This window comes from Microtus oregoni, unplaced genomic scaffold, assembly GCF_018167655.1.
Source record: "Microtus oregoni isolate MIOR12 unplaced genomic scaffold, Mior012 000013F_ref0000133, whole genome shotgun sequence".
NCBI classification, from domain to species: Eukaryota; Metazoa; Chordata; class Mammalia; order Rodentia; family Cricetidae; genus Microtus; species Microtus oregoni.
The window spans coordinates 29163496-29190063 of record NW_024543072.1 but is presented as its reverse complement, the minus strand read 5'-3'; the positions used below and the strand labels follow the sequence as shown (position 1 = coordinate 29190063).

Sequence of the window (26568 nt, the reverse complement as noted above, 5' to 3'; positions counted from 1 at the left end):
TGATGGAGCTGACTAACACAAAACTCGTGGCCTTTTTTTCTTATATCAAAGTCATGCGGTCACCAGTATATTAAGGGAAAAAAAGCAACTCATAGACCCATATGTACAGTGTGATACATTTTGTATTTCTTAAGATTACACATGGTACTCATTTATGCATGAACATCTTTAGAAGACCACAGAAGCTGTGTGAAAAGGTTGCCTCTGAGACAAGACACTAGGAGTAGAGTCAGAAGTGCCATTGCTTTTCACGGCTCCTGTTCATGTACAAGTAAAGAATAAAGAAAGAATATCCTGGAAAACAAAGCAAAATACACAAAAATGGGCACCCTAAACATAAGCAAAATGGTGCCACATTGCTGGTTTCCAGAGTGGCAAAGGGAGAACAAAGCCTCAAGTCCAAGTCAGTCAATGGAACTTGCCCTTCCTGGACTTTCAGTGAGCTTCAGTGCTGGCCCCAGCACAAATACAATGTGGTAAATATTGGAAGGGAGGCATGGGATATGAGACAGGGGTTACTTGGGAGAGGACAGAATGCAAGGTAGAACCTCTTCAGGGAGTTGGGGGAAGGAAGAAGAGAAAAGGGAAAAGGGGGTAGGAAGTGAAGACCCTTTTGGAGCATCCAATGCAAAGTGAGGCATAACAGAAGACTTTTTTTTCAGCTTAGCTCCAGGTGGACTGAACGCAGATGGATAATGAAATCAGCTGGGCCATTCTTAATTCCTGTGTGTGCAGATAGTTTCAACCTATGAGAGCCATTTTATTCAGAAGCAAGGAGTGACTTTAAAAAAAAATGGTACCATGGTACCTAGGAGCAATTGCTCTTTTTTTTTCTCTTCTTTAGAAACCTTCATGGTGTCTGAAGACTGAGCTCAGGCCATGGCAATGACTTATGGACAGGGCTGTGGGTAGAGGTAGTCTACGGGTAGGAATGGGCTGTGAATAGGGATGGGCTGTGGGTAAGGGTGGGCTTTGGATACGGGTAGTCTTGAATAGGTGTGGCCTATAGGTAGGTGTGGTCTATGGTTAGGGATGGGCTGTGGGTAGGGGTAGTCTTGGGTAGGTGTGGTCTATGGGCAGGGGTGGGCTTTAGTTAGGGGTGGGCTGTGGCTAGGGATGATTTATGGGTAGATGTGGTCTATGGATAAGGGGTGGTCTGTGGGTAGGGAAAGGATTGTGTTCTTACTTGAAAATGAAAAGGGTGACTGTTGGGAGCAGTGAGACCCCCAGATCCTGAATTTCTTGTAATCCCCTGATCTGTGTGCCTACAGCTGCTCTGAGCACGAGACCTTCAGGAGTTCCTGATGGCAGGAGAGTGGTTTCTGGTGGGTTTGGCTGGGGCGTGGCTATCTCTATATAATCTGCCCCTGAACACAATAAAGGGGGCATTCTTGGGGAATTCAAGGATGACCCATGTCTCTGTCTCTCTGTCTGTGTGTGTTTGTGTATTTTAACCTCCAGCCCCCTTGCCCGAAGCTCGTGAACTGGGTGCCAGTGCACAGAGCGCAGACACGGGGGCGCGGTGCACGGCAGGTGACACTGGAGGTTACTAGGTTGATTGAGTTAGGACAATGGAGCCAGGAAAACACAGTAGGAATGGCCCTCATTCTTCATTCCTGATAGATGTTACAATTGCCCAACCCCAGCAGGATGAAGCAGAGTCTGATTGAGACATCATGAGGTATTATTTGAGTCTTGACATTTCTGCTCATTTCTGGGAAACTGGAGTCTCTTGTGAACACTGACAGCTAGGGCTGACAGCTGACATTTGACCTGCTACCTAACTAGTGGTAGGTCCCAGTGATGGTGTGGGGTCAAAGAGGCATAACAGAAGACTCTTTCCCAACTTGGCTCCAGGTGGAATGGACTTAGATAGACAATAAAATTAGCCAGGTCATTCCTAATTCCTGAGTGTGCAGAGTGTGCAGATAGTTTAGACCGATGAGAGCCATTTTATTTAGAAGCAAGGTGTGACTTTTAAAAAAAAATGGCGCCATGGTACCTAGGAGCGATTGCCTTTTTTTCTCTTCTTTAGAGCAACAGATTTTCTGTTGTTGGTGAAGGCCCTTGAAGACTGGAGTTTAAATTCAACTGGAAAGTGGTCACTGACATCCAGGGCCTAAAAGGGGAAAATAGAAATAGATTTGGGGGTTAGGGGATGCCTGGGACATATCATGGCCTTAGCAATGACCAAATTCAGTAGAGAGGGAAGATGAAATGTCTGAGGTCATCAAGTAGAATTGATGAGTCTTGCTCTTGGTCCTGCTCCTGGGAAATTTGGCAGGCCTTCAAATCATAGAATTCTAGGTCTTTTGACTCAAGAGCACCCCTCCCAAATTTCCAGGCTGGTGGACTAGAAAGACCAGGTGGTAATCTTACCTCCTCTTCAGACAACTGATAAGTTTTCTGGAAGTCAAAGACTCCATTTGAATTGGGAACCACGGAGTTGACTATCTCTTGCCCTCGAAGCACAATCCTAGAGAGAGGACAAGGAAATAGATACATTAATTAGTCAAAGGTGTCAACTTCTGAGATCAAAGGGAGGGCTGACTTAGACTCTGAAATTGATTGGGCAGCCTATCCCTTTCGTGCAGTGGGTGTTCTGTGTCCACAACTAAGTTTAGCTTGCCACCTTGACTGGTTAGTTTTGGTAAACTTGTCACCAAGCTAGAAATATCTGGGAAGAAGGAACCTCACTCGAGGAATTGTCTTCATCAGGACGGCCTGTGGGCATGTCTGTGGGGGGTATTTTTATTGTTAATTGATACAGGAGGATCTAGCCCACTGTGGGTGGTACTAGACCTAGGCAGGTGGGTCTGGGCTGTAGTTCAGTTTTGTTTATCAAAATCATTGATAAAACACTCACGAATGAGTAAAGAACTGCGGAAAGTATCACTAGCCCCACTATCAAATTATTCTGCAGAGTTATAATAATAAAACCAGCATGGTATTGGCACAAAAACAGACATGCTGATCAATAAAATAGAGATAAAGATTCAGAAATAAGTCCACACACTCATGGATACCCAATTTTTGATAGAGAAGCCAGAAATATACACTAGAAAAAGTGGTAGTGTCTTCAACAACAGCATCAGGGAAATGCAAATCAACGGTACTTTGAGATTCCATCTTACACCTGTCAGAATGACTGAGAACCATAACACAAGTGAAAGCTCATCCTGGTAAAGATGTGGAGTAAAGAAAGCACTCTTCCATTGGTGGTGAAAGTGCAAACTTGTTTGCCACTATGAAAATCAGTGTGGCAGTTTAATCATAAAGATGGGAATTGAATGGAAAATCCATCCATCAGCTATGTTTATTTCTGCTCTATTCATAAAAGCAATAAATTGGAAACAATCTAGATATTCATTAATGGTTGAATAGATAAAGAAAATGTAGTACATTCACAGAATGGATTATTACTCAGCTATCAAAAAATGAGAATTTCTGATGGGTGGTGGTGGTGTTCACTTTTAGTCCCAGCATTTGGGAGGAAGAGGCAGACCACTCACTCTGAGTTAGGGGCCAGCCTGGTCTACAGAGTGAGTTCCAGGATAGCCAAGTTTACACAGAGAAACCCTATGAGAGAGAGAGAGAGAGAAGGAAAGAAAGGAAGGAAGGAAGGAAGCAAGGAAGGAAGGAAGGAAAAAAAGAAGGAAGGACGGAAGGAAGGAAGAAAGAAAGAAAGGAAAAAAAGAAGGAAGGAAGGAAGGAAGGAAACTTGTAGGTAAATGAATGGAACTAAGCAAAAATCATTCTAAGTGAGGTAACTTAGACCCAGAAAGACAAACAGTATTATTCACTTCTATGTCGATGTTAGCTGTTAAGTCCCTGATAAGCAAGCTACACTCTGTAGAACCACAGAGGTTAGGTAGAGAGTAAGGTATGAAGGGAGAGATGAATTCCCCCTAGGAAAGGGGAATAAAATAGATAGTTATGGATGGATGATGTGGGGGGATTGAAATGAGAGGATCAGACAGGGAGGGGAAGGGAAGAAAGAAAGGAAAGAGGGAGAGAATTCAGGGATGGACAGTTAAAACTAGGGTCCATTTGAGGGATCTTATGGAAACCTAATACAGCAGAAGTTTCCTGTTATATATAATTCACACACATACACAAACACACACACACACACACACACACACACGAAGGTACTAAATGAAACTGACAAATAATGGGGGCAATGGTGACTCAACTGGACATTTCTCATCACCAAATTAAGTTTCAAGTACTGGGGGTGGGTTACACCCAATCAAGTTGTTAGCCAAAAGGGTCTCGTGGGAACTTCCAAACAAGCCAGGCTATTGTCAAGGCTCTCCACAAATCAGCAGTTAGACCCTATTACTGCGGACAACACCAATACAACTCATTGAACACAGATAAGTAGAGCTGGTGCCTACTTAGAGCCTTTACCTCTAATTTATGTTTATGGTACTGGAAGGTACTCTGCATGCTACTAGGGGAGAAAAGGAAACACCAACCCAGCTAGAAACTTTCAGTCTGTAAGAGTGACCTGCCTGCAAAATACACTGGTGCAATACTGTCACAGAGCTTGTGGGAGTAACCAACCAATGTCATATTGGAATTAAGGCCCCCACCATGAGATGGAACCCATGTTCAACACTGCCTTAGTGACCAAGAACCTGAAACTGAATAGGTCAGGAACCTAGGAAAACAACAAATACTACTGTTCCGCTAAAGGAACATAGCAATAAAATGACTACTAATGACACTCTGCTATACCCACAGATCTGTGCCTTGCTCGGCCATCACCAGAGAAGCTTCCTCTTTAAAGCAGATGGGCACAAATACAGAGACCCACAGTCAAAGACACAGAGAGTGAGAAACCTTGGGAAATCCCTAAAAGGGACATCTCCATCAAATCCCTTCTCTCTAGGTTCAGGAAACTGTGCGAGGAGGCAGAAAGAGTGTAAGAGCCCAAGGGGATAGAGGACAACAAAGACTTAAGGCTTTCTGGATACAACAGGGCAGCAGGCATGGGGCTTGCATGGCTCTGCACCAGATGGGGTCCTAGAGCTGAAAGGAGATGTGTTAACACACCCCCATCCCTACCTAACTCAGAAGCTATTTTCAATTGAGAGTCAGCTGCAATTGAAAATTTAGTTTTTTCCAAGGAGTCTCACTGAGGAAACTAACTACTCTTAAAGGAAGGTCCCATGCCCAGCAGTGGATGACCAACACAAAACAAACTCAGCGGCATCTTTGGAGGCTCTTTGTGTCATAATATTAAGCGAGGACTTCATTTTTCTTCTATCTTACAACTCCTTTGTAGATATATTATGGCTTCTGGTTTGGGGTTTTATGGAATTCCTATGTATTTGAACATATGTGTCTCTGCATCTATGTATGTTTCTTGTGCTTTTTCTTTGGCTCTTTTCCTTGTTTTGTCGTTTTGTCCTATTCCGATTTGTTTTATTTTATTGTATTTTATTATTGTTCCTTAGAAACCTGTTTGCTTTTCTGGAAGGAGGAGAGGTGAGGAGGAACTGGGAGGAGTAGGTAGACAGGAAACCATAATCAGAATATATTGTATGAAAAAAATCTATTTTCAATAAAAGAAAATTAATAAATGGAAAAGAAAAAAAGAGTAGCTGAGTAGCTAGAGGGATCAGGGCAGTCAGCAGCATCCCTTCATGGTCTCTGCTTCTGTTTCTGCCTCAAGTTCTTGGCTTGGTTTCCCTTAACAATAGACTATAACCAGCAAGAAAAACCTATCCAAGGCAATAAGACAGACATATTGTCTCATCTCCTGGTGCTTGAACCTACATATGCACATGCAACACGCACATTCACCAACACACACACACACTAGATAAAACAAAACAACAACAACAAACCCTTTCCTCCCCAGATTCCCTTTGGTGACATTGTTTATCACAGCAACAGAAAAGCAAGCCAGACACTCCCCTAGAGGATGGCACCTACAGTTTCAAAGCAGAACCGGTCCCCTGTTAGCCCTGTGATCACAGGCCTGTAGCCCCAGCACGACAAACACAGCTGGTATTAGAACACATTTCACATATGAGCCACCCAGTACAGCAATGGTTTGTAGTATGAGAATGTTGTTTTACTCTGTCCCTTTTCACTTAGAGCTGATTGTTTTTTTGGCAAAAACCTCAGATCGGTGCCAGCTTGTCTTGGAAACCTTCCTAATTCCTCATTTTAACAAGAGGAGAGCAAACTGCCACCTCCAAGTGTTCTCTAGAATAACCACTTTCTCCTGGGTGTCTGTTTTGTCACCTTTGACCAATGAATGGCAAGTGATACTATAGTCTTACTTTGTACAGTATCATGATATTTCCTTTAAAATGAGCTCATTTATTTTAATGAGAAATTGATGGATTGAAAGAAAAGTACAGAGGGGGGAAATGAATGTAAAGATAATTTGCAGCTATGACACCAAATAAAAATGTGGTATTCAAATTATCAACAGACTTTAAGGACTGGGGTGAAGGCTCAGTGGGTAAGAAGGGCTTGGTCTAAAGCAAGAAAACATAGATTTGACTCTCCAGCACCTACAACAGAAGCTAGGCATGTCTGTGCCCTTCTGTATCCCCAGCACTGGGGCAGAGTCATTCAGATCCCCAGACATCACTGCCAGCTTAAACAAAAGAATTGAATTTCAATTCAATAGGAAGCCCTGTATCAAGGCAATGGTTCTCTGACCTCCAGGCACATGAACCTGTACTCACTTGCTTTCACCACCATCACCACACACTCGCATGCACACACACACACACAAATGTAATATACAAAAAGAGGAAGTGGACTCTAGCATATGACACCGGAAGCGAAACAGGTAGGTCTATGTGGTCTTAGTGTCCTGCCTAATTAGTGAAAACTGCCCTTCCATGGCTCTGCCCTGAGCTTTCCCAATTCTGAGTGGTGGTTTGGTTTCTGGGTTTGACCTGCTGAAGATCCCACAGCTGACATGGTTGGGTAAGCCAGTGCCATCTGCCCAACTTGGCTGAAACATTTGAAAATGGGAAGAGAGGCCTGGGTGCTTGGGAGGCTATAACTTCTCGCCCTGGGCTTCCATTTTTGAGGGCTGGCACAATAAAAACCAAAAATTAATCTGCAACCTCAGAAACCCCAGGAGAAACAAAGGCAGTGAGGAGACCTTGAGGCCTGAGAAGTGAGCGCACCTGGCCGATGACCTTCTCAGACTCCTTCCTCAGTCAGCTGAGGGATGAGAACGGAAGGCACTGTGGAACTGTGTTTCCCCCACTTGTTTGTGGTTTGTGCTGCGGATAGTCCCTGATAATTCACACACTTTGGGCACCCACACTTCCCTCCTGACTGAGGGAACAAAGCTGACAGTTCTTGAAAGAAGTGAGGGCTGGAGGATGGCTCAGCAGTTAAGAACACTGACTGCTCTTCCAAAGAACCTGGGTTTAATTCCCAGCACCCACATCATGACAGCTCACAATTGTCTGTAACTCCCTCTGACACTCTCTCACAGACATACATGGCAGGCAAAACACCAATGCACATACAACAAAAATTAATTAATTGATTAAAAAAGAAAAAACCCAGGGTAAGTTTAAATTACAACAATAGTCATTATTTAAACACATGTAACTGCATTTATGTGTAGTAATAATTTGAAAAGTATTCAAGTCAGGTGTAGTGGCTCGTGCCTGTACTCCCAGGCCTCAGGAGACAAAGGCAGGTGGATCTCTGTGAATTCAAGCCAGCCTGGTCTACAGAGCAAGTTCCAGGACAGTCAGAGCTGCTTTACAGAGAAAGACTATCTTGAAAAACCAAAAGAAAAAAAAAATCAAATCAAAGTACAAATATTGTTGCGTTAAATGCGCTCATTTTAAAATTTAAAGTTACTTATATACTGGGGAGCATGCTACTACAAATGTGTGCGATCAAAGGATAGCTTTGTGAGGCCGAATCTCTCCTTCCATTTGTCCTGGGAATCAAGCTCAATTCACCATGCTTGTGTAGTAAGTACCTTTACATACCGAGCCACCTCCCCTGCTTTGATTTATCAAACACCTGAGGATCAGAAAGATTTGGTTAAGATATACATGTAGGCTGTCTCTCTCACCAGTGATGGTGGTGCAGTGACCAGCTGTGGTATATGTTTGGGATAGAATTGGTGATAGCACAGGAATTATCTGTGGCCATACCTACCTGAATGATCTAGGTGCCATCTAAACACATACAAATGTATTTAGCACTTGTCATGTGCCAGGCACTGTGTTAAAAGCTTTCTATGCGTTATTTCATTTAGTCCTCATTATATCTCAACAACTGAGGTTCTATTTTTGGTTTTGTTTTGTTTGTTTGTTTGCTTGCTTGAGACATGGTTTGTCTGTGTAATAGTTCTGTCTGTCCTAGAACTAGCTCTGTAGACCAGGCTGGCCTCGAACTCACAGAGATCCACTTGCCTCTGCCTCCCCAGTGTAGGGATTAAAGGCGTGCACCACTAGACCCGGTCTAAGGTACTATTAATACCTCAGTCTGAAGCTTACAATACAATCGACACGACGAGTCTAAGTTTTGGTCACAACACATGAAATGGTAGAGTCAGGACTTGAATTCAGGCCCATCTGACATCAAAGTCAGTGCCAGCCACTGCTAAGCTATAGTACTACTTCTATGTAAGGCTATGTAGATCCATGCACTGCATAGGGAACCAGAGGATCCTTGTACAGGGATCTCCTCCAAGCCAAACGACCACCGCCATGGGCAGTCAGCTGTGCCCTCTTGATCATCCAGCTGGGCTTATTGACTGTCTACATCCCCACGTAGAGGGGTGGGGTGAGTTACAAGATCCTTTCCTGTGAATCCAGCCCCTCCCAACCACATGTTGCATGCAACTCATCCCCCACTGCCCACGGCTTCTGAGAGGAATAGAGTATACAAGCCTGGGAAGACTAGAGGATCCAGGCTTTATCTATGCAACTATAACAAAGTCATTATCTCTCCTGGGTAAAGACCCTGGTGTGGCATTTTGGCAGGGGAACACTCACACACCTATGATATTTAAGTTAGGCCAACAAACTCATGGGTTCCCTGGGGGTGAATTCTATCCAGGTTTATAACTGGGACTGGGAGAGGGGCATTTCTTACAACACCCCCAGGGAAGAAATTGTAGTAACAGTCCTGAAATGGAACTGATTTTTTCTCTAGCTGAAGGGGTCGGCCTGCCCTGGTATGAACGGACCAAGCAGCCTCTGTAGAGGCTCCTACCTGTCATAGGCACAGTCGGTGCTCTTCTTGACTGTGGTGTCCACCTGGTCCTCAATCAGCCAAACGAAGTTGAGGTCAGTCCTCAAACGGATGTTCTTCCAGGCCTTCTTGGGAACATAACTGCAGCCAGCGTTGAAATCACCCATGAAGATGAAATTCTGAAAGACATGTTTTAGAACCATCACTTGGCAAGCACTGGAATTCATGACTTCATTGTCAGCCACCGGCAAGGGCCCCACCTTTCATGTCCAGTAAACAAAGAGGTCTTTTTGTTTTGTTCAGATTGGAGACAGGGATTCTCTGTGTAGCCCTAGTTGTCCCAGAACTTGCTGTGTAGACCAGATTGACCTTGAACTCAGAAATCCACCTGTCTCTGCCTCCTGAGCGCTGGAATTAAAGGCATGCGCCACTGCCACCCAGCTACAAAGAGGTCTTTTGGGACTTGGACTGGACCCCTCCCAATATATTTTGTTTCTTTTAAACTTATTATTGTGTGTATATGTGTAGTGTGTGTGTATACATATATATGTATAAATATACATACATATATATATATACATATAAACTTGTTGATTCTCTTCTGTCCTTCTACTGTGGATTTTAGGGATATAACTTTGGTTGTCAGACTTGCACAGCAAATTCTTTTACTCACTGAACCATGTCACTGACCCATCCATTCCAATTTTAACTCCTGGTCCTGATACACTAGAATGTGAATACATACAGAGTCTCATGTAATCTAGGCATGCCTCAAATTAGCTCTGTAGCCCAGGATGATCTTGGACCCCTGATTCTCTTGTATCCACCTCTTGATCTCTGTGCACTTCCACACCCAGCTGGAGAATGGAACTTTTAAGATATAATTAAAGTTAAAAAATGAGGCCAGGTGGGTGGCCCCTTATATAGAAACAGGACTGGTTTTGCTCAGTGGTAGAGCACAGGCAAGTAGGAGGTCCTGGCTTTGATCCCCAGCATGACAAAAATAAATAAATAAATTTGAGTAAGAGAAATAGAGATTAGAACATAGAGAGATACAGAGGAAAGACAACACAGAGACAGCAGATGAAGATGAGTATCTATAGGCCAGGGACAGAGGTCCCAGAAGGAACAACCTGGCTCTTCCCCACTGGCATTGGCTCTGCAGCCTGCTGAACAGCGAGAAACAGCCCAGAGTTACTTCATGCACCGGGTTCTGGGGCACTGCTATGTTACTAGCAAACTTACAGTTTCTATCTGTGTTCCCTTTTTAAGGAACCTGAAATGATCCTATCCTATAGCCATACTGATGAATATTTTGCATATCACCATAGAACCTTCATCTGGCGATGGATGGAGATAGAGACAGAGACCCACACTGGAGTACTGGACGGAGCTCCCAAAGTCCCAATGAGGAACAGAAGGAGGGAGAAGACGAGCAAGGAAGTCAGGACCAAGAGGGGTGCACCCACCCACGGAGACAGTGGGGCTGATCTATTGGGAGCTCACCAAGGCCAGCTGGACTGTGACTGAAAAAGCAGGGGATAAAACCAGACTCTCTGAATATGGCGGACAATGAGGGCTGCTGAGAAGCCAAGGACAATGGCACGGGGTTTTGATCCTACTTCATGTTCTGGCTTTGTGGGAGCCTAGCCAGTTTGGATGTTCACCTTCCTAGACCAGGATGGGGGGGGGGGGACTTTGGACTTTCCACAGGGCAAGGAACCCTGACTGCTCTTCAGACTTGAGAGGGAGGGGGAGAGGAGTGGGGGAAGAGGGAGAGGAGTGGGGGGACGGGGAGAGGAGTGGGGGGGGGGAGTGGGAGGCTGGGAGGAGGCGGAAATTGTTTTTTTCTCAATAAAACAAAAAGAAAGTAAAAAAAAAAGAGAGAACAAACAGGTTCCAAGTGAGTCAGAGTTTGAAGAAGGATCTGGCAGTGAGAACAAGGAGTGGGAGAGAGGATGCTTGCCCCACAGTGCCATCCAGATCTTAGTCACAGTATCTCTGTAACCTGCTGCGCATAGGTAGACGAGAAATACTGGAATCCAGCTAAGATATCCCCTCACATAAACACTGCAGCAAATGTAAACGAACAAACACCTCAGTTCCCAAGAAGCCAAGTTAACTGGGGCAATGCGGTGATGGCTATTTTGACATCTCTCTGTGTCCTAGTGTATGGAGGACAGAAACTAATTCCTATCAAAACTCAATCCTTTGAGAGGCAGCCTGAGAGTGACCTGCTTTTCTCCACCCTATACCACCAAGATTTGGAAGCATCCCATCCCCCACAGGCCATGGGAAGAGAATTTTAACATTCTGCAGTTACAGAGGAAACATCTTATTTCCTTGTTTGTGCTATTGTTTGGGATGATTGCTGACTTGAGAGCTTTCCTTAAGAGCATTTCATTCTGACCTCTGCAATTAGGGTTTCCCTTGAGATTAAGGTGCATAAAGACAGAATGCTATCCCTAACCTATGTGCCCCAGTCAGCAGGAAGTGATTTACCAAGCTCAACTGACATGTCTTGAACCACCATGAACCACAGCAGGGACAGACAAGAGCAATTAAGCGGGCTGCTCTAGGCCACACAACCAGAGGGATTAAGCAACATAACCCAGGGCCAAACCTCAGTCTGCCTTCCTGAAGGTCCATCAGCCACAGTCTCTTCCCCAGATACTCGATGTATTCGTGCTGAATGTGGGGACTCATCGTTTATTCGGGAACTTACAAATAAGCAACGAAAGGCACCCCTGGCCCTCTTGATGGTCACTTCTGACCAGCTGTGTCCACACTTGACTCATTTTGCACCTCGAGTGGGGGAATTGAAGAGAAAGAGGGACTTTTGGCATCACATTCCGAAAGGAAAAAAGAGGAATTTGGCAGGAGAGCCGTCTGAGCACTTCCTCAAACCCGCAGAGCCACAGATGACAGTGTCTCTATCTTCCGAATGACAGGTGATGGCTGTCTTGAGGAGCGAACACCATCATTGCTTCTCCTTTTTGTGATCTTGCCTCTTGCCTCTGAAACACTCCTGACCTCCTAGGCCTCACTGTTCTTAGTTATAAATTGGGACTGATTAATGACCTTTTGTGGTTGTGTACACTGTGCAGGTACACATATGTGTGTGCTTGTGGGGTGACTTAGTGTGTGTGGTTGTGTACACAGTAGAGGTACATGTGTGTGTGCTTGTGGGATGACTTAGTGTGTGTGGTGGGTGTTCACAGTGCAGGTACACATATGTGTGTGCTTGTGGAATGACTTAGTGTGTGTAGTGGGTGTGCATAGTGCAGGTACACGTGTGTATGCTTGTAGAGGCCAGAGTACAACCTTGGGTGCTGTCCTTAGGTACCGCTGCTTTCTTTTTTCTGTGGTTGCATCTCTCACTGGCATGGAATTTGCCAAGCATGCTAAACTAACTAACTATTGAGTCCCAGAGATTTGTTTGCCTCTGTCCTCAACACGGGAAATGTAAATTTGCACCAGCATGTCCAGTATTCTCTGTGTGTGTGTGTGTGTGTGTGTGTGTGTGTGTGTGTGTGTATGTGGTTTTGTTTTATGGTTTCTGAGGACTGTTTGCAGGACAAGCACTTTATCAAGTGAACCATCTCCCCAGTTCCTTGTTGGATTATTGAGAGGATTAAGTCCACTTGTTCATATGTAGTCTCAGCACAGTGCATAGGCCTTAGGACCAAACAGTTAATAATACTGGCATCCATTATACACGCAGCAGAGCACTAATTCCCAGGACCCACAGGGACAGGCCAGAGAAGCCTTAGCAAGGATGTTTAGGGCTGAGGAAAAACTGTACATCAGTTGCAGCTTGCATGTACTCCGCCCCCTCACCCTCCTATTGAATGACTGGGTGCTGCCTGATGGGAACGGGACAAGCACAGAGCCCTCACCTGTACTTTCCACCGCCGTTTCACATCCGTGTAGACGTCAACCAACTCATCAATCTCTTTCACGGAAGTCTCAGGCGTCGTGTGCAAGGGGATGATCACGAAGTCCTTGACAGCTGAGGAATAACAAACAGGAGGTGACACACTACCCGTTGAGGGCCCCCTAACACTGCCTGAAGAAGGCCCCTCTAACAGACACCGCTGCCTTGTGAGGGCATCGTGACAGAGCGCCGGAGACGGTGGCTGAGATTCCGGTGCTTTAGTGACACCAGGCTGCTTGTTGTCAGGACATGAAAGACTCCGTTCTCCAACCTGTGCTCTCCCCAGCTAAGAGGAAGCTGGTGATCGTGGTCACGCCTGGCACTGTGGGCACTGTGGTTTTTTTCTCTCTTTCTAGCTCTGCTTCCTTTCCTTTCTTTTTTAACAGTCCGTGTGTGTGTGTGTGTGTGTGTGTGTGTGTGTGTGTGTGTGTTTTGTGATCTCACCTGCCCTTCCTTTTTCAAATCTTTATTTTTTTCTCTTGGTTTGTTTGGAGTACCGAAAATTATTTATGTTTTATGGCTATGTCGTTCTTTCTAAGAGTAACAAATCCAGTTGGATAGGGTGGCACGTATCTGTAGTCCTGAACTTAGGAAACTGAGACAGAAGGAGGAGGAGTTCGAGGCCAGCCTCAGCTACAGGAGAATGCCTCAAAAAAAAAAAAAGTGAAAAAATAACCTATAACAAATAAATAAAGGTTACTTATAACCAGGACTTAGTGATTGCTTTTGTTTAAAGCTGTCTTCTGGGGCTGTAGATGTCCAAGGCCTGGCTGAAGGAAGATGAACGTCTGGAATCCGTGCATTTGCTTTGCATCTGTCTCCTCTTCTACCTTAAACTCTGGCTCAGACTCTGCTGACACATTCACCATTTAAGGAGACAACAGGATGGCCAGTCTCTCATCCCCCAAGGCTAAAGACAGAGAGATGTAATCCAGAAACAGTGAACCTTGCAGGCAGATCGATCCCTGACAGAAACCTCGGTTCTAACCCCAGGAAGCTACAGTGTCCTCCAGGGGACCTGGAGCCAGTAATAAAACACATGACATCATACCAAGACTGTTGACCAACGTCTAACTCTACCCCTCCTGGCTTTTCTTCTTTCCTCTATAATCTCAAGGTCTTACCAAGATCCCCCAGGACAAGGCTAGGACACTTGTCTGCTTCCTGTTGCCATACTGACAATCAAATTCCTTCCTTGTTTTACCACCACTGTCTCAGTCTGCACTTTCAGGGTAGCAGGGGGCAAATCTGGAGCCAGGCCCCTGATCAAGGACTTTGGTAACATGTTTAGCTTTTGTATTATAAGGAAAAAAAAAAACGGAGGCTGGCAAGTTTATAGTCCTTTTGCAAACAAGAAGAAAATAATAATAATAATAATAAAATTTACCTAAAAAATTAGAAAGCAGGGGGCATGGGGGTACAAGGCTTTGATGCCAGCACTTGGGAGTTGAAGGCAACTCGTGTCTATAAGTTCAAAGCCAGCCTGGTCTATATAGTAGCACCCTGTTTCAAAAAAGAACAAGAAAGGATGGAGGTGTTGGAGAGGTGGCTCAGTGGTTAAGAGCATGTACTGTTCTGGCAAAGGATTGGAGTTTGTTTTCCACCTATGTTGGGTAGCTCACAGTCAACTAGAACTCCAGTTGTAGGGGGATCCAAGACTTCCGGCCTCCTTGGGCACCTGCACGTGCATAGACACACACAGCCCTGGGTTCGATCCAAAGCATCACATAAAACAAAGCATGGTTGCCTAGGCCTGCAGTTTCATAACTCAAGGGGTGGGGGATGCTGAAGAGTCAGGAGTTCAAGGCCAGGCGGGAGTACGTGAGACCCTATCTCAAAAACAAAACAAAGAGATGATAATCAGGGTGCGGTGGTATATTTCCCTAATCCCAGCTCTGGAAAACAGGAAACAGGAGGATTGTAAAAATCAGGGTTAGTCTGGGCTACACAGCAAAACCTTGTATCCAGACCGCAAAACAACAGAGAGAAAGAGAGTGAGAACCAAAAGCTCCTAAGTGTGGTTCCCCGGGTGGGCCTAGTAGCCAGGCCTTGCCCTCCTGTCTGCAGGAGCTCTGATCTGAGGCAACCTCTCATTCTCTGCCTGGATCCCACTCCTGCCTCATGTGTAGAGGCTACAAGAGGACATTGCTTGAGACCCACAGAGGGGATGTGAGGGAAAAAAAATTTTTTTTTTCTATCAAAGGTAGCTAACCTCTAATGGGCCAATATTCCATAAACCTCTGCCATCTTATGAACCTCTTGTGTATGTGCACGCCTGTTTGCCCAAGACCTGGACATTCTCAAGCCCTTACTCTACCATACTCTCCTTTACACAGACTATGAGCTAGCCAATCACATGAGACTGTGTGGTCAACCTCTCACCAATGGCATGAGACGCAGTCACCACCTGCCTTAAAATAAAAACTAACTGAATGTTGCTCCTCAGGATGGTTGCTCACCTGGCTCGGGCTGTGGCACACCATTTTGCAAGATGCCAGGTTACTCTTGCTTTGATGTGTGTTTCCTTACGTAACACTGAAGATACTGTTTTCCCACAGGAAGCTGGGCCTCAGACCTATAGGCTGTCCCTGGAGGCGGGAGACCTACTCCTTAGCCGCACCTCCAGCTCATGGCTCTGCCTTTCTGGTAATTCCCTTACACACTTCACCACATTCCCACCTCTGAGATTTGACTCTCGGTGCCTTCCTGTCTCCAGCCATCTGCATGGTAACAGACCTTGTCTGCCTCTAATGGCCATGACTAGTCACCCCTCTAAGATCCCTCTGCGCTGTTTGATATGTCCTGCTTATCACTCCTTCATCCTCTGTAAGCTTCTCTTCTATGCTTCACCCGCAAGAGACAACTCCACGACGCCAGGCTTCTATTTTCAATTCACCTTCTTGTCTGCACTACCTAGTACAACACCGGGCACCCCAAGGTGCTCAAAACTATTTCTTGATTGAATTCATGAATGAAAGTTAGATAAATGGATAAAATTGCTAACTCATTTGTTTTCAGTCCTGATACAACAGGGTAAACTCTTTACCCAAGGGAGAGATGAAGGGTAGGAAAGACTGGGCGTAGAGGCTCAGGAAAAGCAGATCTACTTAGTAATACACAGAGTCTTGCCTCTCTTTGAGGAAAAAATAAGTACTTGGAGGTGAAGCCTCTCCCTGCTCAGCCATAAGTAAATTGGATAATAAATAAAAGGATAATTGCACTCATTGCCCTCAATAGTCCCTCTTCTCCACTACTGAGAATTCACACACTTCTCTTATAGTTATTTTCCCAAAGTTATTTTCCTCAAGTTAATTAACCCAGGGCAGAGATAGTTAATTCTGTAGTTCTGAGAGTTTCACCAGGGTGGGATAGAGACAGGCAGGCCTGCTTTAATTCTGCATATATCTGTTCATTCACACTCTGTATTCCTTCGACAATACGATGTCATGACGGCATGGACTTTGTGAGTCTTAGGCCCTCAGAAGGTCACATAGTAGGTAGTGAAAAGCATTTGACTTTACATGCTGAAACTTATACACTAATTTTAATTCTTGACTTTTTTATTTCTGTTCCTTCAGTGCAGAAGATTGACTTCAGAACCTTGTACATGCTAGGCACCAGCGCTTTCACCAGGCTGTAGTTTTGGCACTTAGTATTTTGAGAACAGGGTCTCACAATATAGTTCAGGCTGGCCCCAGTCTGCTGGTCCTTCTCTCTCTGCCTCCTGAATGCTGAAAAGTACACGCATGCGCCACCACATCTGGTGAATTTTGACATTCTATTGAGTTTAGTGGAGATTGGGAATATGGGCTTCTGGGCCCGTGTCCTGACTTAAAATTCTGGCTCATCTGCTCTAATAGTTGGACTTCAGCAAGTGATAATGCCTTTAAAACCCCAGTCTTCTCAAATCTGAATTGGGGATAGTCCTAGTCCCTACATTGCAGTCCATGGAAGAATAACAGGAAACTGGCCATTAGACATAGACTAAGTAGCAAGGGGTCAAAGCACACCCGGTTTAATTTTACTCCCTTCTGGCAATCTGTGGAGGGTGAAGTTATCAATGATCCTGAGAAAAGTATCCAGGCTAAAAGGTCCTACATCTTGGGATTCTCAGGGCAGCTGCTTTTCTCAAGCGTTAACTCTCACCTCAGGGATCCCATAAGACAATGCATGACTCTGCAAGCACGTCACACATGCTCAGGGCTGGGCCCTTTCCTGGGCTGCTGGAGAGGTCACCAGGAGATGGGCTGTTATGGCTTAAATATGAAATGTCTCTCAGAGGTCTGTGTGTTGAATGCCTGGTCCCCAGATGGCAGCATTATTTTTGGGAGGTTGTGAAAACTTTAAGACCTGGGGTTTTGATGGAGGAAGCAGGTCACTGGGGAGTGACTTCCGAGGTTATCCCTAGGGCCTCGGGCCTTTCTTACACCTCTCCACCATGAGGTGAAGAAGCCCTGTGACCTATGTTCTCACTGACAGAATGTTCCGCCTTACCACAGTCTCCGAATCCACAAAGCTGCAGCGATGGATGAATCCTCTAAAACATAAATAAATCTCCCCTGCTCCTCTGAGCTGTCTGTGTTGTGTATTTGGTCATAGAGACCTCAAGAGCAACTCATACAGGGTCATGGTCTCACCAGTGAAGGGTGACTGGAACCAAACCACAAAGGGCTCCCTGGAAAACACGTCGGCATCTCCATCCTGGTAGTCGTGGTAGAGGTATTTGTCTTTCACAGATACCAGCTTTTCCCTACAAGAGAAGGGAGAAAGAATTTCTTCTCACTGAGTTTTTTGGTCGTGACTTAAGTAGCTTCCAGAGCAGGCTCAACTTTGGGAGGGTCTTTCCCCTAAGAACAGGTAGAATCAGCTCTTCTCCGTGAGCTGAGGATCTGAGTTATACATGCTGTCTGGGACACAGCAGGTGAATGTTCAGACATTAAACAGAAGAATGGGAGGAAACCAGAGAAAGTCCTTTGTCCTGTGCTCAGATGAGCTGAGCCAGGACTTCCCCACAAAGGACAAAGAACTCCTACCCTGGCCAGTCAGCAGTTGTCATAAAGCTGCTGTGCTTTCCAGCTAATGATTGAACGATTTTCTTGTGAAAGTTTCAGGTGATTTGTTTTGAAACAGGGTCTCCCCTCATATAGCTCAGGCTGATTCTGAACTTGCCGTGTTGCCTGAAGTCCGATCCCTTTACCTCTACCTTCCAAGTGGGGTGAAAGCCAGGCTCTGCATGGACTGGGTGAGCAAGCCCTCCAGCAGCTGAGCTCCAGTCCCAGCGCATGGGTTTGACAGCCAAGATCCTGACTGCTATGATAACCGCTTTGAGACCAGAATCGAATGTTTTTGTTTTACTTGAGATGGGATCTCACTTTGTAACTCTCACTAGCCTGGAACTGTGTAGACCAGGCTAGCCAAAACTCACAGAAAACTGCCTACCTCTCCTTTTCTAGGACTGGGATTAAAGGGGCATTCTGCCATACCTGATCCAACATATACACTTGAGTTCAGTTCAGACAGATGAAACTCACTTATAGAGGAAGGCATACTGTTCTTTGTATGTGTTTCTTCCAAGTCGAGAACTAATCACATAGTTGTAGGTTGTACTTCTCCGTGAATTCCTGCAAAACAAAATTTAGTGTGTTGTGAAAAATAAACAGACCTCTAAACACATTTTTGCTACATCTGCCCCTAGCCTAACCCCTCACCCCTGCCCCAGTAGTAGCATTTGGTACCACAGCTGCCCCTACCTCCATCCCTGCCTTCAAATCCCCAGCACTGAAACATATAGTACCACAGATGTCCCTACCCACATTCCTGCTGCCACACCCCGAGTGCTGGCATATAGTACCACATATAGTCCTTCCTTACTTTCCTTCTTTCTTCTTCCTTTTGGTTCTTTAAGACAGGCTTTCTTTTTTTTTAAAAAAAAAAAAAAAACAAATGTGTGTTTTGCCATGAGTGTCAAGTCCCCTGGAGCTGGAGTTATAGACAATTGTCTAAGAACTGAGCCTGGGTCTTCTGGAAGAGCAGCTACCACTGAGCTGAGTTATCTCTCCAGACTCAAGACAGAGTTTCTCTGTAGCCCTGGCTGTCCTGGAACTGCCCAGGCTAGCCTCGAACTCACGGAGATATGCCTGCCTCTTCCTCTAGAGTGCTGGGATTAAAGGCATGTGCCACCACCACCCAGCCCCTACTGTGTGATTTAACAATACAAGGCTAGGATTTGAGACCTTCTCATTTCAGACCCCACAAGCTTCATCCTGCTTCTGTGGGAATCACAGAGACAAGAGACGATCCAGGCAGAATCAGAAATCCTTACTTTTAGTCTTCAATACAGCCTAACAGGTAAAAATGCTCCCATCAGGCCTAACAGTGTGAGTTTGGTGTCCAGCTCCCAAAGGGAAGAAGGAGAGATCCGACTCCTGCCAATTGTTCTTTGACCTCTACATGTGTTATGGAACACACACACACACACACACACACACACACACACACACTAGAATAGAAAGAAGAAAGAGAACAAACCAAGAGACTCCTGCTTTGGCTCTGAACCATTGCACTCACTCGTGCTTTCTACTTGGAGTTAAGTTTCTCAGGTTCCGTCCAAGTGCCACTTCTGAGGTCCACCAGCTCACCAGGGAATCGCTCAAATGTTCTGGGGCTGATTTTAATTTTTATTTCATTTTATTTATTTATTTTGGTTTTTTTTTTTCAAAACAGGGTTTCTCTGTAGTTTTAGAGCCTGTCCTGGAACTAGTTCTTGTAGACCAGGCTGGCCTCAAACTCACAGAGATCCGCCTGCCTCTGCCTCCCGAGTGCTGGGACATGTGCCGCCACCACCCGGCCTGGGGCTGATTTTAAACACCCACTATTTATTCCTGGTGTAGAGCTCACCATGCAGGTAGGAGGAGGGCAGCAGACCCAGTCGGGTGGGTGCCTTTGCCCTTGACTTTAAGCTCTCTGGGGGCCCGTCCCTCTCCCCATTTACCCGTTCAGCTTCTCCATCAGCATGGGGCAGATGTTGTTGCTGCTGTCCTTGATTTCCATCAGGAGTATAAGGTCGCAGCGTTTGATGATCTGCAGAGAGAGAATTTCCAGGACTGTTTACTGTAAATCACCAAATCTTTCATCAGGCCCTTGCTGGGTTCCAAGTACCATAGTCAGGTGCTTGCTAGCATACGTAAATCTCTTCCTGAACTGAGAACAGCTTTTTGCTGTGTCTCTTTTGTGTTTTGTTGATGTTTGCTGTAGTTTTGAGATAGGGTCGCGTTGCTTAGGTTGGTCCCAAACTTCAGGTCTGAAGTGATTCCCCTGCCTCAGTTCTGAGTAACTAGGATCACATGGGGTGCAATCATGTGCCCAGTGGTTTGGTTGTTGCTATTTAAGTTATTTTCTGCCCATTTTAATTTTTTTTAATTAATTTCTTTGTTTGAGGCAGGGTCTCACTATATAGCCCTGGCTGGCCTGGAACTCAGAGATGTGCGTGTCTCTACCTCCAGGGTGCTGGAATTAAAGGTGGGCACTGCCACACTCAGCTGGCATGTCCATCTTAAGGATGAGGAGACTGAAGCTCAGACAAGGTCATGTTATCCAGCCACACGGCTCGAAAATAACCACACTGGCATCTCGATGTAAACAACCAACCAGAGACACTCCTGACTGTGATACTCCTACACATCCTATAGCTTGGGTTGAGTGGTTGTAGTGGTGATAACAATAAATACATATTAAACCTTAATGGGTAAAGGTACAAGGCTACAGATCTCAGAAGGCGTAATTACAGTGGTAACAACATAAGAGCTAACATTTACTGTGAACCTACTTCACAGGAACACTGAAAAAGGGACATGATGGTTAGCCCATTAGATCTAGATAGTAACTAAACTCAGAGTATTTTAGCAATTATTCTAAAGTCACAGCCAATACAGGTGGGGAAGCCAAGGTTCCAGCTCAGTTCTGTAGGTTCCACTACGCTCAGCTGTTAAAATACAGTCACTCAGAGACTCAGAGTCCGATGGAAGCTAGGCAGTATAATGGAAGAAAAGTAGAATTTGTGCTAAATGAAAGTCACAAGCCATGGACATGCTGGATATGTCTGTGAATAATTAATTGCTTTTGTCAGAAGATCAGGGAAGACTCCTGGAAAGAGATAGCCTTTGGTCCCTGAAAGGGTTAGAAATAATTCAGTGGGAGGAAAAATACAAGAGACACTTTGTCAGGGTGAGCTGCCATCAGGGAGCAGAAAGAGCTCACACCCCTGGATGACCACGTGGCTCTGAGTAATGGAATGCTGGGGACTTAGCTCTACAGAATGTGGCTATCGAGGGCGAAGCAAGTCATGGAGAGCCACTGGGCCTCTATGTCCAGAGCATCTCCAGTTATATCTGCAGAAGAGTGGAGTCCACGTTCCCGGGACCAGGGATGCAGACTTTAGGAAGCCGGGACTAAGGACTGACTGATCAGGAAGCCTCGATTCTAGGTGAAACCCACAGCACTGGCCGTGCAGTACACATCAGGAGCCATGTGCCAGCCTCAAGCCAGCATGCTGCTCAGTCACTGGAAACTACCAGACCTTTCCAGAAGTGACTTTAAAATGCACACATTCGGTGGGTGTAAAGCACACACCTTTAATCCCAGCGTGAAGAGGCAGAAGCAGGCAGATCTGTGTGAGTTTGAGGCTAGCCTGGGCTGCATAGTGAGACACTTTCTCAAAACACAAAGACAAACACACGTTCACACTCTTTGATTCCCATTTTGACCCTTTACAATGGAAGTAGGATGAAGTAGGAATTTAGGGCAGTGCCAGCTAGGTAGGTGGTCTGTAGTTTATTATTTCTAAGGCGCTGTGGTTGAGTACCTTTTACAGGCAAGGATTTTCACATTTCTACTAATATTACTGTGCATGCACACACACGCGTGCACGTGTGTGTGTGTGTGTGTGTGTGTGTGTAGGGAGGTGGGCGCCTATGTTTATGGGTGTGAATATACCCTTGTATGTGAGAACATATGGAGACCAGAAGTCAACCTCAAGAGTCTTCCATCTTTCCTTTGAGAAAAGGTCTCTCACTGGGGCCTGGCTTGAAAATCAGGCTAGGCTAGCTGCACAAGGAGCCCCAGCAATCCCACCATCTCTGCTCCTCAGACTGAGATGACAAGTGTGTACCGTTACATCTGGACTTTTCACAATGGGTTCTGGGGGATCAAAGTCAGCTCCTCATGCTCGGGTCAGCAAGCATCTCACTTCAAGCATCTCCCTAGCCTTGTCCTACTTTATCACCGAGAAAGCCAATGCTCTGAGGGCTGAGGTAACTTCTCAGGTTTTCATAGCTAGTTGGGAAGAGCCAGGTTCAACCCATGATTTGTCTCTCCCACTTGTCTACACTAGACAGACTGCATCAGGGACAAGCTTGTCAACACTGTGTCATCTGCCCTTCGCTAGCATGGGTAGAGCACGAGGGACGCTGCCTGGTCATCTTGTGTTTTCCTTTCCAGTCACTGGTAGTTGTCTGACACTAAGCTGGGCCTTGGTGAGTCTCCTGTGTCCTTCAGTTTACACATCCATCAGGTCGAGAACCTGTGTCAGACTGTCCAAGGCACTGGGGTTGGCCTGGTAGATGGGGGTGGCTTGTCACCCTTCTCAGGCCTTAGAGTACATGATAATCATTCTTTTCTGCAGTGTTATGTGCTGGGTCCAAGTTCAACCTCATGATCTGATCATCTTTGTTATCCTGTCCATGCTACAGATGGGACAACTGGAACCAGAGAGTAAGTCCACCCGGTGTGGTGAGGCACATAAGTGGTAGAGAAGTGGATTGAACCCTAGGTCTTCCCCAACATGCTATGCTGTTTATTCTTTAAAGACATTAGGTAGGATTTTGTGAGTATGTCTCCACCCAAGATCTTTCTAGACCTCTCCAGACTGTCCCTTCCCTCACCCTCAGAGCATCAATGGCACTACTTATCTGGATCCCATCCACACTAGCCATGCTCACCCCACCACAGACTGTTGCTTTCAGAGGATTTTGGCAGCATAGTGCAGAGCATATCTGCCCTCCAGACCGTGACTCCATCCTGTGAGCATGCAGGAATCTGGCACCGAGGAAAGCTTGAAGGGAAGGGTCCACCCAGAGCTTGGCTCTGAAAGGACCACCAGGGAGTCGCTTCCCAAGAAGCAGGAACCAGAAGAAAATATGGCTTTTCCTCAACCTCTGCCATTTTGAGAATTTGGACAACAGAATCTTGCAGATTTTTCTCTGAGAAAACTTCCCAGAGACAGCAAGGAAACTGGAAACCAGTATCAGCTGGAGATTCGGGGCTCAGAAGTGCTTGGTAAGCAAGGAACAGGGATGTCAACAGGAAATCTGGCTGTGCTCTCAGGAAAGGGAATCTGAGCCCTGGCTTACTCTTGCGCTTTGCCAATGGGTCACACAAGAGAGGAACCTTGGCCTTTGGCATGCTAATCTCCTTGGCTATTCCGTGGCCAGGAAGGGAGTCTGTAATATAAACAGGCCATTGCTCACCTTCCCTTAGCATTCAGCTTACTAACACCCACTGAGTAACCAATTATAAAGAGGGCTGTGGAGCTGTGAAGGGACCACACCAGCAGATGAGGCGTGACTGACTCAGTTGGCAGAATTCTTGTCTAGCATGCACAAAGTCCTGGATTCAGTCTCAAGCACTGCATAAACCATGTATGATAGCAAATGCTGTTAATCCCAGCACTCAGAAAGCAGAAGCAAGGGGCTTAGAAATTCAAGGTTGTCCTTGGTTACAGAGGGAGTTTGCCCAGCATAGACCTCATGAGAAATGATGGTGATACTCTCCTAAAGCACAACTTCTAGTGGTACATAATGCCCCCCATCGTGGTACATTTACATCACTAAAATGGATGTTTTCCTACTTGGATTGTTTGCATTCTTTTGGTGGCAAATGTGTCTTTACCTTTGAGCCATACAAGCCTTACTTGCTAATCGAGCACCAGGTATTTGCAGTCAACCACCACTGCTCTGTGATGGCTCTGGTGGTTTCCAAGGGATTGGCTTCTGTTTGCACAATGGCTTTATGAGAATGGGATAAAGCCTTGACAAAGACTTTAGGCACACTTGGTGGGACTCACAGCTCAGAGGAGATGCTGTGTGGAGGAACGGAATCACCAGAGTACAAAAACACAGCCTCCAAGAGTGTGGCAACATTTCCAGGGATGAATAAGTTAGGGCTGTAGATAGTCACTTAAGTCCCCAGGCGCCACTAGGCTACATGTGAAGAAACTGGGAAATCGTTTTCTTGCACGTCAGATGTCTCCATTCAGCCATGGTGTTAGGATTCCCACGGGCTTGGCTCAGCTGTCCTGGTAAAACCACAATGTCTAGAGCTTCTTGCTTATCATCTAAAGGACAGAGTCACCTAGGACCCAGAACTATTTTGGTAAGAGCACAGCAGGCTTTCTGCTTGTGTCCTCTCTGTCCAACAGTAGCATAATACCAGCTTCATCTCAGCTCCGCTGGGCTTCAGTCACCAGCCTTACCAGCCACTCAGTGGGAGAACCCACTCTATGGGAGGCACCGGGAAGAGAAGGACTCTTGAGTTCCTCTGGGGATAGATGGGGTCTGAGCCTAGGGCTGCTGTCATTTTCACCACACATGGGGGCCTCTTTTGTTGGTGTGTGTGTGTGTGTGTGTGTGTGTGTTGAGATAGGGTTTCATGTAGACCAGGCTGACCTTTAATTTGCTATATTGTCATAGATAACCTTGACCCTTTGACCTTCTTACTCTTTCTACCTCCCTGGTGCTGAAGTTACAGGTGGGCAGCACCATGCCTGGTTCATGCAATGCCAAGGATGGACTTCACAAATGCTAAGCAAGCAGTCTACCAACTGAAGTACATCCCTAATCTCACTGGGTTTGTTTGTTTGTTTTTAAGTAATAGCCATTCCACCAGAGTCCAAGTATCAAAAATAAATCAGCCCATGGGACAGAGAGTCAACTGACTCCAGAAAAATGTAGGCAGTTTCCCTGGACATTGGTCATATTACCCAAGAACAGCAATATCCACAAGCAGAGAAAGCATAGAATTTTGATTTGGGGGAAGATCAATGGGGGAGAGGTATGAAGGGATGATAGGAGAGAGATAGAGAGGAAAGGAGGAAGAGAAGGAGAGAGAGAATGCACGTTTTGCCAACGATTATAAAGATGAAGCAGACAAGGCTGTACCAGTTTCCTCAATGCTCCTCCCGGGAACTACCCAGCATTGCATCACTCTGCTGAGTTCATCTTCTCCACCGGGGAACAATAGTCCTTGCTCGTGAGGTTGACAAATGGGATCATGTATTTATAGTGCCTGACACACACACACACACTCAGTATGTTCAGCTAAAACCATCAGAACAGCAGCACATAGCTGGAACTATCTACTGCCCAGACTCTGGCAAAAGCATCATGTTTACCTGCTCAGCAACCTTGCAACACCCCTGTGGAAGGCACAACACCTTCCTAGAATACCTTTGGAATACACAAGAAGAAATATCATCAGATAACAGTGGTCTGAAGATGTGACGGAAAGCACCAGGACCTGAGGCAGTCATTGCAATGGTAGTTACCGCTGTCCTTACCTCATCTTGAGAGCAAATTTCAGGGCCCTTAAGTCTGACGCTGCAGAAAAGGTGTAAGGGGTGGCCAGGACTCAAACACAACTCACCTGCACAATGACGTCCATGGCATTGTGGTTTTCCTTCTTCCGCTCTCCAAATGATCTCACATTGAAGGAGCAGAGCTTCAGGGCCAGGGCACTATGGAGGGCAAGAGAGAAGAGCAGCAAGGAAGCCAAGCGCAAGGAAGCCTGATGCAGGAACATCTTTGTTCTCCTGGGACGTCGTCCGTCTGAATGAAGAGACAGCTCCTGGCTCACTGACTTATAAAGCCTGCTGATAACAGGAATTACTGGATCCCTCTGGGCCACTTTCACTTCTCTGAGGAACTCATGATCATGGGTTTTAATCCCCAAGGAAATGAAGACAATGGGTTGGCCTTTAGGGAGGCCTCTGTCTTCTTTGCCCTTGTAAGGAAAGTGCATGCCTAATTTAGGCACCAGTCCCCTTAAAGTCGGTTGTAATCTCAGCGGGCAGGGGTGGAGGTGGGGGATCAGTTTTGATCTCTGGACATGTCTTTTTCTGACAGTTCATATACTTAGAAGTGTCCACCCAGAGGGCACTGGGCTGAAGGAGCCATCTGCTGGGGAAATAAAGATTTGGAGACTACTTGCCAGTGGACACATATGTGCGTTGGCTCTTTAACCATCTCCAGAGGTGTTATAAGGTGAGGATCCGTTTGAATGAAATGAGGCCGAGAATACCTTGGGATCTGAGGAAGGCAAAATGGAGGTCCTATGAAGAACAAAAGTGTCACAGGCTGAGTCCCTCAGAGGCA

General features: G+C 45.8%; 1 protein-coding gene across 1 annotated transcript; it reads right to left on the bottom strand.

Moving 5' to 3' along the window:
- Positions 1–104: 104 nt before the first annotated feature.
- Positions 105–26072, bottom strand: Dnase1l3 (deoxyribonuclease 1 like 3). The gene is made up of 9 exons (XM_041662850.1): positions 25841–26072; positions 20136–20224; positions 18676–18765; positions 17782–17894; positions 13107–13219; positions 9229–9386; positions 2380–2476; positions 2003–2119; positions 105–723 (listed from the first exon to the last, which is right to left on the bottom strand). The coding sequence occupies exons 1-8, from the start codon at positions 25994–25996 to the stop codon at positions 2003–2005; spliced, it is 933 nt and encodes a 310-aa protein (XP_041518784.1). The 5' UTR covers positions 25997–26072; the 3' UTR covers positions 105–723.
- Positions 26073–26568: the final 496 nt, after the last annotated feature.

Coding starts and splice junctions, on each gene's coding strand:
- Dnase1l3 (XM_041662850.1), bottom strand. CDS start 25,996: ATGTTCCTGCATCAGGCTTCCTTGCGCTTGGCTTCCTTGCTGCTCTTC. Junction 17,895..18,675: donor CAGTATGCCTTCCTCTATAA/GTGAGTTTCATC, acceptor CTTCTCTTGTAG/GGAAAAGCTGGTATCTGTGA. Junction 2,477..9,228: donor ACCGACTGTGCCTATGACAG/GTAGGAGCCTCT, acceptor TCCTCTCTCTAG/GATTGTGCTTCGAGGGCAAG.